The sequence below is a fragment of the Anolis carolinensis genome, chromosome 4 (genome assembly GCF_035594765.1).
Source record: "Anolis carolinensis isolate JA03-04 chromosome 4, rAnoCar3.1.pri, whole genome shotgun sequence".
Classification (NCBI taxonomy): domain Eukaryota; kingdom Metazoa; phylum Chordata; class Lepidosauria; order Squamata; family Dactyloidae; genus Anolis; species Anolis carolinensis.
In genome coordinates, this window is record NC_085844.1 from 48,242,768 (window position 1) to 48,255,039 (window position 12,272).

The following is a 12,272-nucleotide window of genomic DNA, read 5'->3' on the forward strand; positions in this document are numbered from 1 at the left end:
TCTACAAAGATGATATGTAAACATCAACCATTGGTGTTTTATACCAATAAAACTTCTAAATGGTAAATATTAAAGAAATTGTGGCACAGCATACATCTATTTATATATATGGTATGAATGCCATGTATGTAAGAGGATATGGACCCATGTTTTCCAAATGATAAGCAAAATAAATGCTTTATTTAATGTTGTTAATAAAATTAGACTCTTTTTGTTTGATAATTAATACAGATCACTAAAACATAACGAACTAATTAACATCTGTGTTTAGCCATTTGAAATGGCTTGAAAGTGGAAACTTCTGAACTGTTTTTCAATAAGAGTTTGGCTGAAACATCTTTGGAACTTTGCCTTGATGGAAAAAACTATGTTCTTGTCTTCTGCACATAAATGATGACCAGACACTTTTTTAGTAGTTTGATTTCCTCATATTGATTTGATTAATCATTCCTCTAACTTTGTTGTTGCTCCTAAATTTCATATGAACATGTGGAATGGTGAGGGATTCCAAAATAGTGCTCTGTTTCTGATATCTTGAAACCTGGTATTTGACACATTTTCTTTAGTGAGATGATATATATATATATATATATATATATATATATATATATATATATGTGTGTGTGTGTGTGTGTGTGTGTGTGTGTGTGTGTGTGTGTGTGTGTGATTGTTTAAATAAAGAATAATATGTGAATCACATATGAAAACTGGAACACATTAAATATAAGATTAAGCATGGGCATTTTATAAGGCTAGTACCTCAATAAAATTATCATTTGCTGTAACAAATTGGCATCCAATGTTGTACTTTCAATGGACTCTGCTGCCTCCACCAGAGTCTGCAAAACCCTGTGCCCACACTGGTCATGCTGTGGATACAAAATACAGGCTCTGGTGGCACAGGAACCTTTAGGAACAGGTTTTTGGCACTACTATGGGCTGCAGTTGAAGGCTCATCTATACTGACCACTTAAGTCGATCTGTCATATGATCAGCTGTGCAGTGGCTAAATGCTTCATGGAGATGGTCTGGCTTAATCCAGGGCAAGGCTGCCTTAAAATGCCTTGCCCCAAGTTAAAGTGAATTGGGGAGGGGGGCATCTTGATACAGGGTTCAGGCTTTTTCCTAAGTAGGGGTTGCTGAGGCAGCTGGGCCACTTCCTAACCAGAACCAGCCACAGCTGTCTTGGCTAACATCTGCATTCTGAAAGCTCAGGTAGCCTGGGGACATAGGATGGTAGTCCTCTGTCATCTCCCCATTTTGTGCCTGTCCTGAGTTGTGACATCAAGCCTGCCTTTTTCTCAGACATTCTGCCTGATGTCAGGCAGATCACCTGGATGGTGTGTGAGATGGGAGGGGGGCTTTCCCTTTCCGAACTCCCTCAGACAGCACAGAAGATCAAGTAGGTGGTGCATTGTGGTTGGGTACTGCTGCAACACAGGGGGTCATGGAAGGACCTATAGAGTGCTGTCCAGTAGGGCAGAATCATGTCTGATGTGGCTGGCTGGACAGCAAGATCTCCCTGCCACCTCCAAGGCAACTAAAGGAATTTCTGTAAGGATACCACGCACACCCACTCTGGCATCTGGGGGCCCCCTTCCACACAGTCATATAACCCAGAATATCAAGGCAGAAAATCCCACAATATCTTCTTCGAACTGGGTTATCTGAGTCCACACTGCCATGTATGCCAGTTCAAAGCAGATAATGTGGGATTTTATTCAACTGTGTGGAAGGGGCCTGGGACAGGGGAAGAATGATTCCACTAGTATTGGCTATGAATAGCACCATTAAATTTCAGCTAGCCATGCCATTTCCGTTAATGATACAGCCAAGGCCGTAGCCAGAAAAAAAATTCGGGGGGGGGGGGTGTTAATCCCTTGCACATACCCCTCCCCGCTACAAACCTGTCAATATCTGCTTGAGATAGTGCCTGGAGGGACTCTTAATGTTTTGTGCTCATAGACTTAGCATGGGGATTTGGTTAACCAGTTAAAATTCATGAGTAAACCAGGTTTTGTTTATAACCTGAAAAATTTATGATACAGCCGTTAATGATACAGCCAAGGCCGTAGCCAGAAAAAAAATTCGGGGGGGGGGGGGTGAACCCCTAAAACCGCCCCCCTTGCTACAGGCCTAGATACAGCATTATGATAAAGTTAAACCTATGACAACTCAGTTGCAATAGCGTCTTAGGGCCCTTCCACACAGCCCTATATCACAGAATATTAAGGCAGAAAGTCCCACAATATCTGCTTTGAACAGAGTCCACACACAGATAATGTGGGACTTTCTGCCTTGATATTCTGGGATATAGGGCTGTGTGGAAGGGCCCTTACTGACAAGCTCTCATTTTCTAGATGAGTTGTTATGTGGTAAACATAGTTTTGCAAGAAAATCACAAAGACAGGCATTTCAAGAGAAAGGCTTTAACTTGGTTTGTGTTTTGCCAATCTTACAAATCTAAGAATAAACCTTGTGGTTTGCAAAGTCTTTCACTATGTAACTAAGAGAGAGCTCAGATTTGAAGACACAAATTGTACTGAAAGGAAAGACATCCTCAAGCTATTTACCATGTAATCCTTCTTCAGGAAATTTTACACCAGGCAGAAAAGCAGGGAGAAAACAATTGCATTTGTACAAGGTCACTGAGCAGGTCTTCTGTGGTATTGTACAGCTGAACCTAGTTAATCTTAGTTCCATCTGCCACAAACAACTGTAACAATACTTTGAAGTAGCAGGTAATTAGATGAGCTCTCTGACTGGGTTTTCATACCTACTGACACCTTTGAAGCAAAGGACAGTATTTGTTCTATAATGCTTAATTTGCTAAAGAAGAATAGGTATACAAGTTGAAAGATTCTGCTGGCAATAAGAAACAAATCCCTAGTAAAGAAGATTACTTATGATTATTATCTGGGATTATAGTAGGGGTGGAACTCTTGCTTATATAATGCGAATCCATCTGATTTCACAAGCCTGTGGATCCATAAAGCCTATACAAATGAAAAGCATATGCATTGTTCAATCACATCTTTACATGTTTTCTGCCTGGTATAAAAATAAGGTCTTGCTTTTCTTTGGCCATTCTTTGTATATCGATAGGAATTATGGTTAAATGCAATAATGAATGAGTCTTCAATAGTTTCCCATAAATGTTTTTGTCACACGTGCTTTATGGTTTTTGTTCAGGTTGTGGTGTTGTATTCTGAAAGCATGAAAATAGGTTCAAGCAGCCATTTCAATGTTGTTGCAAAAAAAAGTTAAAATGGCAACACAAAAGAGAGACAGTGGTTTGAACATTGTACTATGGTTCTGCACACTAGAGTCCAAATCCTTGTTCAGCCATGAAACCCACTGGGTGACTTTGGGAAAATCGCACTCTCTCAGCCTCAGGTGAAGGCAGTAACAACCCGCTTCTGAGTTCATCTTGCCAGGGAAACGCCAGGTTTGTCTTAGGGTCACCATAGGTTGGAAAACACTTGAAGGCACAGAACTAACATATAGAACTGACATAAAGCCATTTCTTAAATACTGTACTTGCTTCTATACAATTGTGCCAGTGATACCTTTTTTTTGCAGCATAAAGTAGAGGGTTGTAGAGGCCATACTTTTTTAAACTGCTATTTGCAAAAGGATTTTCTGTTATTTGATACTCCTAGGAAACCTTCTGGAGCAGATTTTCTGGATGTACGCTGTAGGAGGAAGAAGTCATGTTGTGTTTGTGTGACTTTGAATTCACCTCTGCATCTCCTACCACATGGGCTCCTTGAAACATGTGCAATGGCATCACTTATATGGAAGGCTTATATTTATGCACTTAAATGAATATGTGTACATGACAGGCCCTTCCTGGGGAGTGGAAAGACTTACAGATGCGTAGGAGAGCTTCTGCATTTGCAGGACAGCGTGTTTCTTTAGACTGCATTCATTACCTGTCTGATATATCTATGTATAGTTATCCTTTTGACCTTTACTTTTGTTTTGTATTGATTTTAATTTTGATGTGTGTTATGAAAAAACATATTTTGTTACTAATAAAACAGATGTTTGGCATATATCTAACAGATACGTATACTGGGCATGCTATGGTCTTTAAATAAACATCCCTTTTTTCACAGAGGTATTTCCAAGAGAACCCAACTTAAAAGACAAGTTCATAAAACACTTTACAGGTAAGAATAATCAAAGGGAACTGTTTGTTTAATCATTTGCAGATTCTGCTCATATCAATGAAAGCATTTGTGCCTCTTCTCTCATTGGAGAAAGTCCATCCTGCTCTCATTTTTTCCTAGCTAATTTTCCCGGCCACATTCCAGGAGGTTACATTTCTAATGAGACCCTTAGGAGACACAAAGCAATTACAATCCTGCCCCAAGCCTCTAATCTGTTGACAACTAATTGCCATCAATTGAATTTTCCTAAGCATTTCTGACTGTTTTCTATTAATGGATTAGAAAAGTTAAGTGGAGCAAAAGAATAGGCATAAAATGCTTCTATAATAAAATAGATTTTAAAAAAATAAGCACAATTTCTGCCTTTTTATTATTTCAGTAGCTCGAGTTCTAATAATATGAGAGTATTAATTACAATTGCATTGAGAGATTTTTTAAAAAACATATTGGGTTGAATCTAATTTAGTCATTTTTAGAATATATGCATTGAAATCAAATAGCTTTGTTCTGTGATGAATTTGGGTGCAATCTATTAGATTTGAAGCAAATGTGAGCTACTAAAAATTACAACTCACATTAACTAGTTCACAATGGTGTTAAAATAACATTAATCAGAATTAAATGTTTTATTTTTACAGGTCGAGTTACCTTTTCAGCTGAATGTAGTAAGCATTTCCACCGACTATATCACAATACACGGGATTGCTCAACACCAGCCTGTAAGTTATAGCTAAAATCTTACATATGTTTTTGCCTGTTTGTCTTTAATTTGGGATGGCCAGTTCTTAGCATCAGACTATTTCTCTTGGTCCTAGTTGAACATGGGTTTCAAATATTCCCAGTACTCCCAGAATTCAGTTTTCCTTCAAGCATGTAGTGGTGGTAACAGAGGAGTTCAAGTAATCAAACTAATTTCATTTTATTGCTGTACAGGCAGTACCCTAGTTGAAAACATCCGACTTACAAGTGACTCATAATTAAGAATGGGGTGAGATAATAGGAAGTGAGAGAAATCTTCCCCTCGGAAGGGAAATTCACTTCTGAAAGAAATATTATCATGGGGAAAATGTGTCTCCACCAAAGCTTTTTCACCAATCTTTGTTTCAGCAACAAGCCATTTTTTTCAAAATCCAGTTATCACAGGGACAGAAATTGAGGTGAAATCTTCTGAACAGGAGCACAGATAGCAAAACAAACACCACAGGGGGAGAGCGGAGGGTGGTGAGTGGGGTGGGCAAGTGGAATAGGTGAGCCTGGGGAGGTGTGAGGGGTGGGCAAGTGAGTTGTGGGGGCAGGCAAACAAGTGAGCGGGGCAAGCAGGCAAGCAAGCAGGGGCGGGTGCATGAGTGAGTTGGCAAGCAAGCAAGGGAGCAGACGAATGGGCAAGTGGGTGGCAGGCGAGCAAGCAAGGGGGGCAGGCAAATGGGTGAGCAAGCGGGGAGGGATGATGAGCAGGGGCCGGGCAAGGGTGTGTGTGCCAGGAGATTGATGCGTGCTGCTTCTGGCATGCATCCCAAAGAATTCACCACCACTGCTATAGGATGAGGCAATTTTAATTTGAAATTTGTAATATTAGTGGTGGAAAAAGGTGCACTAGCAGAGTTCCACTGGTTTTTCCAGTTCAAGCAGCAGCGTACTTACCATATATACTCATGTATATATCTAGACATTTTAGTCAAAAAATCAACCCAAAACACTGGGTTTACTTCTCCACAGGTCATAGTGAGTTCTTTTTATCAAAAAAGAAACCATCCCCTTTTTCGAGTAGAGTGATGAAAGGAAAGAGCTTAATTTGCCCTGGGAGAAACTAAAAAACATTGATCCCCTCTACTCTTTCTGCTTCTTGCTTTATTCATTTCCTGCATAGGAAAATGGCAGTGCTGCCATCTTGGATTCTGAAACAGCAGTTGTCTCATTAGTTTTACAGTCGGCCTAGGTAAAAGAAAATGAGCATTTAATCATCAAAGTACAAAGTATTGGTCATGCATAGCTATGTGGGTAATTTTTGTCATCCTCACTCCTGTTTCTTCATGACTCTAGTTTAAAATGTTTATCAGTTGAGTCAGTTCCTCTATATGTAACTGTTTCTTCAAGACAGAGTGAATTTTGAAATCACTGAGCAGCAGTTTTCTCCTGGAAAGTAGTCATATGCCTAGAAGCTTCAGAGTCACTGGTGAAAGAGCCACCTCTATTTTGGAGGAGATGCTTATAGAATTGCACTGCTAATCTTTATGATCAGTACTTCAAGTATTGTCAATACTTGAAGCATCAGTTTACACTGCATAATAAATTCCAACATAAGAATATATTATGCAGTGTAAACTGATGTTTCAAAATTCTTATTCAGCTTGGTATGTTGTTAATAAAAAATAATCATTTGCATCTTTGAAGTGCTTTCAAACGTGGCAGTAGATTCCAGAGCAGGCATGGGCAAACTTTAGCTCTCTACGTGTTTTGGACTTCAACTTCCACAATTACTAATGCCTGGTAAGCTGGCTGGGATTTCTGGGAGTTGGAGTCCAAAACAACTGGAGGGCTGAAGTTTGCCCATGCCTGTTCCTGAGGCTTTGGAGATATCCCAGCCCCATTAGGGGAACAAAAAGCAAATCTATTGGAGCCCAGCCTTGTGTTTCAACTATAATGACTGGAAATTTTGCACTGGAAAACAAAGATAAAATAACCTATTGGTATTACACTGTAGTTTATATACAGTTTTTTTAAAAAATGAAAATCTATACTATGCAGTTAATAATGTATTTACTTACATTTTTGCTGGAAATTATTTCTTTTTGAATAGACGACCCTTAACTACTTTGTTTCTGTGGCTTTAAATAGATTTTAAAAGGTGTGCAAGGTTGCTGACAAGGTTAGCAATGAGTCCACTGTGTACGCAGCCATAAGAGGCCTGTTATGTAAGTATTCTTTCTAATGTTTTGTAACGTAATGGCTAGTTTGATCCTATTAAGTTATTTTTATAGGAGGCAAACAATAATGAAATCATGTACAAATTCTGTCTTTCTTTCTTTCTTTCTTTCTTTCTTTCTTTCTTTCTTTCTTTCTTTCTTTCAAATATGTTGGATTATCTGCATTCAGTGTTCTGTTATTTCATTCCAATGTATAACTCAGTGTTTCCAAATTAATTATTTGTAGCCTTTTTACTGTAATGATAAAGGGCTATTTTTGTTTTTCAAAATCTGCATATGATTTTAAATGCATTTGTTTTTTGTATATTATTCTTCTCATTATTAATAGTAGTAGTAGCTTTTATATTCTGCTTTTTCTCTACTGAAGGAAATTCAATGCAGCTAACATGGAAAAAAAACACAAGAATGTGTGGGTCAAAATAGAATTAACATTAAACATAAATATAAAAAGCAATGAAACCATTAAACACATTTATTGAATTACACAAAACACAACATTTTAATCTTCCTCGAGTCCTTGTTTTGGGGAAAATGTGGGTCTTAAGGAAAGCTCATTAGTAAAACATGATGGCAAAAAGAGATCAGAGATGAAGAAGGGGGAGATTTGGAAAGTTTGGAAGGCTGACACAGTTTGAGTCCTTCCTTCTGCTATAGACATCTCCAGTAAAAATGTGTATGCCAAGGTCTCCATTCTCTACCCTCTCACTCTGATGTATAACTTTAAGCTGTAATTGTGTGGATTGTCTCATCAGTTTTGTGCTGCCACAAAGCAGCATACCTCTGCATTAATTCCAACAATACTAGCACTGAAGGGCAAGACAGGGAGAGGTGAGTTGGAGTGCATATAGCCAGTCCCTAGCCCTGGATTTGTTTGCTTCATCTTTTACCCATGGCTTATGTTCAAAGCTGTTTCTAATATGACTGCAGCTGGCAAACTTCATTTAGAACAGCTGTTTGAAATAGCTGAAATGTTTTTGCACTATCACTTCTTTCAGGGGATTCTTACCATGGTTTCTTTTGCATTCATTTCAGGACCATGGAGAAGTCTAAAATGCAGGCATAGTTTCAGTTTTACACAAATACTTTAAACTGCAAAATAGGTTACTCTCAAATTTTTCAGATCCTGAAACTTTGCTGTAACATTATGTTACATGTATTAGGAAATGAGGCACTAACATTTAAAAGACACAGACTCTTTTAATAAATAAACACAGGGGAGTGCGGTCATGATAGCAAGTCTATATGTACTTTTTGTATAAACTGGAGCTTTGCTTTTTATGTTCTCAAGATGTCTGGAGAGTATCTAGTGTGTATACATTTGTATCGGCTTTGCTCTGGCCTTCAGCGGAAGTTGTGGGAGCTTAGTTTAGGGCAGAGCATAGAAATGTTTAGTGTCATTTTGCCATCTTTGTACTCACATAACAGTTAATATAAAGCTGGAAAGGGGTTGTAGTAAAACTTTGAGAGCTTTCAAAAATGTTTAGCAAGCATGATTTTATAAATGCTTTGGATTTAAACTAAAAATACCAATATTGAATAACTGTAAAACTAACTACAGCACAATTATTTTCCTTTCAGATGTTCCTGCTAAGACTGAACTCTGGTTTGCCGAGAAAGTGCCTTGAATTCAATCCCAAGACAGTAGAGGAGAGACTACATTTTTTTTGATTTGCAGCCTCATTTTGTTACTAGAAGCATTTTATTTTCATACATGTTGGACATTCCAAGTTTGCGTGAAAGTACATATTTTATTTGTATTTGTAAATATGTTGCCTATAGCTCAAATAAGCCAATTTATTTAAATATGTTGTATATAAAGACTACTAATAATATACTACTTAAGTGTAATAATTATATGCAGGGAGTTGGTTAGTGTTTGCTGTTCTCTGGTTTCATTACATGTACACCATTTTGCTCAGGCTCTTACTTTCATTATTTGCACTAACTTGAAATGCAGAAATCTGTGTAACTGAAATCTGAATACGCTGCAAGAGGGATGTTTTACTTGCAGTGGAAAATATATTATGAAGCTTTGATAATATATATGCCTATATAGTATATATATTATTGCACATCAGAACAAAATGCTCAGAAATGCACATTGCTTTGGAGAACATTTGTAAAGCTGTTCTGAATTATCATCAGTTGCGCTTGTACTGGCATTTATGGAAAGAGTTGCAAATAATGTAAATATAAAAGACTGGAAGGCTGCAATGCAGTTTGGGTGGAATAAAATCTAAATATACCATTATTTTGATGTATTTATTGAGACTTTGAATGAACTGGAGATAATTCATCAATACAATTTAGAAGCACATCTATAGAAAAAAGCCCTTTCTGATTTACTGGGCAGGGAGATTATGGCTGCGGGCACTCCTCTGCTCGTCATTTCCCTGGCTGTCTCCTTCCCAGGACTTCAGTCTTATTGGCTCCCTTTGGCAGACCTGAGTGAAAACCTCTTCATTCAAGTCCGTTGCTGGGATAACTGGCTGCTCAGTTGCCTTCTGCTGCTAACAAAGGCAATAAAAGCAAAGCAATAACAATTGGTATTCCATTTAAGAAAACCAACAACAACATCAAGACCATGAAAACTTATGCCTCCTATATCCTGTCTGAAGCTCGAAAAGTCTCTATATTTTCAGAGCTGGAGGTATAAGTAGGCACTGGATGAGACAAAGCATGCTGATGGAAACTTTGGCTGGAGGAAATAAGCCTTGGAAAAATCAAGTCCCAGTTTGGTGTGATCTCTTCTTCTTCCAGTGTAAAATGCCAAAGCTGAGCAACTGTGTCAGTATTCCTCAGGCATTAATCTAACATCAAATGTAAACTAGAAATATGAGGCATATAGAGCTGTTATGGGAAAGGCAGTAGCCTTTTGCCTGCAAGTATTTCTAAGCAAAGCCAATAGTACACACTTAAAGTCACATGCTAATTTTGTAACTATCCTTATTAATTTTGTGTTAATGAGGTGTGAAGTTGAACTGTCAGTCCAGACTGAAATAAAATATACTACAAAATATAGGATATAGAACTTTGATTCTCAGAGGAATATATTAGAAATTTTAAAGGCATGACAAGAGTACGTGACTTTGTTTAAGCATGGTTAGTAATTCATACCTACAGTGCACACAGTTAAACATTAAGAATTACAGTATTGCTATGGGAATTCTGATCCAGGATAGTGTAAGTCACATAGCATGCTGAACTGAAGTAGACAAGAATTCATTCACAAGGAGGTATTTATTTATTTATTATTTACTATATTTATACCCTGCTCTTCTCACCCCAAAGGGGACTCAGAGTGACTTACAGATTATGGCAAAATGCAATGCCGCATTATACAAATAATAAATGTAACATTTCAAATTATAAAACATTTAAAACATATAAATGCAATGAAACAGATTAAAAGCATAGTTTCCCAATCACGCTCCCCCCACAGGCCAAACATAAGCCTGCTAGTAAAAGTGGACTTATGTGTTATTACCATGGGGTAAGGTGATATAAAGTGCTAGTATAAAAGGCTACAGGATTACAGGGTACGGGTACCACAATTTTAAAACACGAGATCTTAAAATGCAGGAGGGCTGAGGTTTAGATCATGAAATAAAGTATTTGATATCAATACTCAACGTCCAGTTTAGAGTGGAATTCAACGACCAGGCCACAATGATTAAACCCAATTAAAACTTGAATGGACAACAATCAAAAGAACTCTGGGATGATATCTAAGGCCAAATGGAGAGGGCCTTCAGGAGCAGTCCAGCTGCCTTAGGCCCAGAAGGGTTGTGCGCTGGCAACACCGGTGGCCGCGAAGGCAGCAGAGGGGCAATGGAAAAGACCCCATGCCGCAGGCCAGTGGCCCTAAATATAATGAGGCACGGCCACTGGCCTTGTGATCTCCTCATGAGTAAGCTCAGGGCTGAGTAAGGCAGCAAAGCTGAATGGCAAATACTCAGGCCCCAGGGTCTCTCCTGCAGCAGGGCCCAACAGAGCTCTCCCAGGCCTCTAGGTAAGTGCTCATATCACCCAATTAGATATGAAAGCCAAGGACCTTTACCTGAATCTTGTTGTTCTTAATATTGATTTCTTCTTAATTCTTTCTGTCAAGTTATTCTATTAAAAATCTTCATTTCCTCATCTACTATTTTCTTGATATATTATTTTTGACACAATTGCCAAATCAAGAGAAGTATCAGTGAGTCATCACATTGTACAAAAATGTATTTTAGGCTATTTTTGTATAAAAATTTAATTTGGTAATAATTTGGACAGACTACTAAAGCTGAAGAGAAAAAAATATTGAGAGGGATGAAGCAAATACTTCACATAGGATCACATTCAGTATTTGCTGAATTGCCAAAGCCTGAGTGGGGATCCAAACCCTGGTCTTCCAGTGTCCTAATTCAATACTCAGGCCACTACATTACATTGGCCGTCTAATACTAAATATTAAATGACTCCACTGAGACTGTTGTACCTTCCCACCCTGTTTATTGTACATTATGATATCATTTACAGTGTGTACAATCTGCCAGAATTTTCTGTAAGTACATTGTACAGGCAGTCCCTGAATTACAAACATCTGATTTACAAAGGGCTCATAGTTTAGAACAGGAGTAAGACAACCGGAAGTGCAAGAAATGTGCCTCTAGGAAGAGAAATCCACTCCTGAAAGAGTTACCATGGGGAAAGGGTGTCTCCACTGAAGCTTTATCACTAATCCTTGTTCCCATAACAAGTCATTTTTTTTTTCAAAATTTAATTCTCACAGGGACAGAACGTGAGTTGAAATCTTAACAGGGACACAGACATCAAAGCAAACACCACAGATGTGTTAAATCTTCCCTATGTTATTCAAAGCTACAATTAATCTACATATATTTTTCCAGATCCTCTCTGGATTATAGAATCCTTCCCCCCCCCCCTCCAACATGTTTTTTGTGTTTATGTGCATACCTTCAAGTTGCTTGTTGATTTATGGTGACCCCCATGAATTCCACAGAGATTTCTTAGGCAAGCAATACTCAGAGGTGGCTTTAGCATGCTTATAAACTCGTCTTCCACACTGGCTGCATTGTAGCAGTGAGCATAATTACATTGGGGATGGAAAGAATGTTTAAATAATGTTTTTAATTATCAAGAAGTCCCTTAAAATAAAATCTTAGAATAA

General features: G+C 38.1%; 1 protein-coding gene across 2 annotated transcripts in view; it reads left to right on the forward strand.

The window, feature by feature from the left end:
* alkal1 (ALK and LTK ligand 1) overlaps positions 1-9,350 on the forward strand; it is a 53,326-nt gene extending 43,976 nt beyond the window's left edge. Inside the window, exons 3-6 of one of the 2 annotated variants that reach the window (XM_008116213.3) lie at positions 4,122-4,175; positions 4,814-4,894; positions 7,011-7,087; positions 8,678-9,350. In XM_008116213.3, coding sequence (XP_008114420.2) covers positions 4,122-4,175; positions 4,814-4,894; positions 7,011-7,075 — 200 coding nt within the window. In that variant the 3' untranslated portion in view covers positions 7,076-7,087; positions 8,678-9,350. Of the gene's footprint in view, positions 1-4,121; positions 4,176-4,813; positions 4,895-7,010; positions 7,088-8,677 lie in introns of those variants that run through there. The other variant, XR_010005987.1, reaches the window with a different exon arrangement.
* Positions 9,351-12,272: the final 2,922 nt, after the last annotated feature.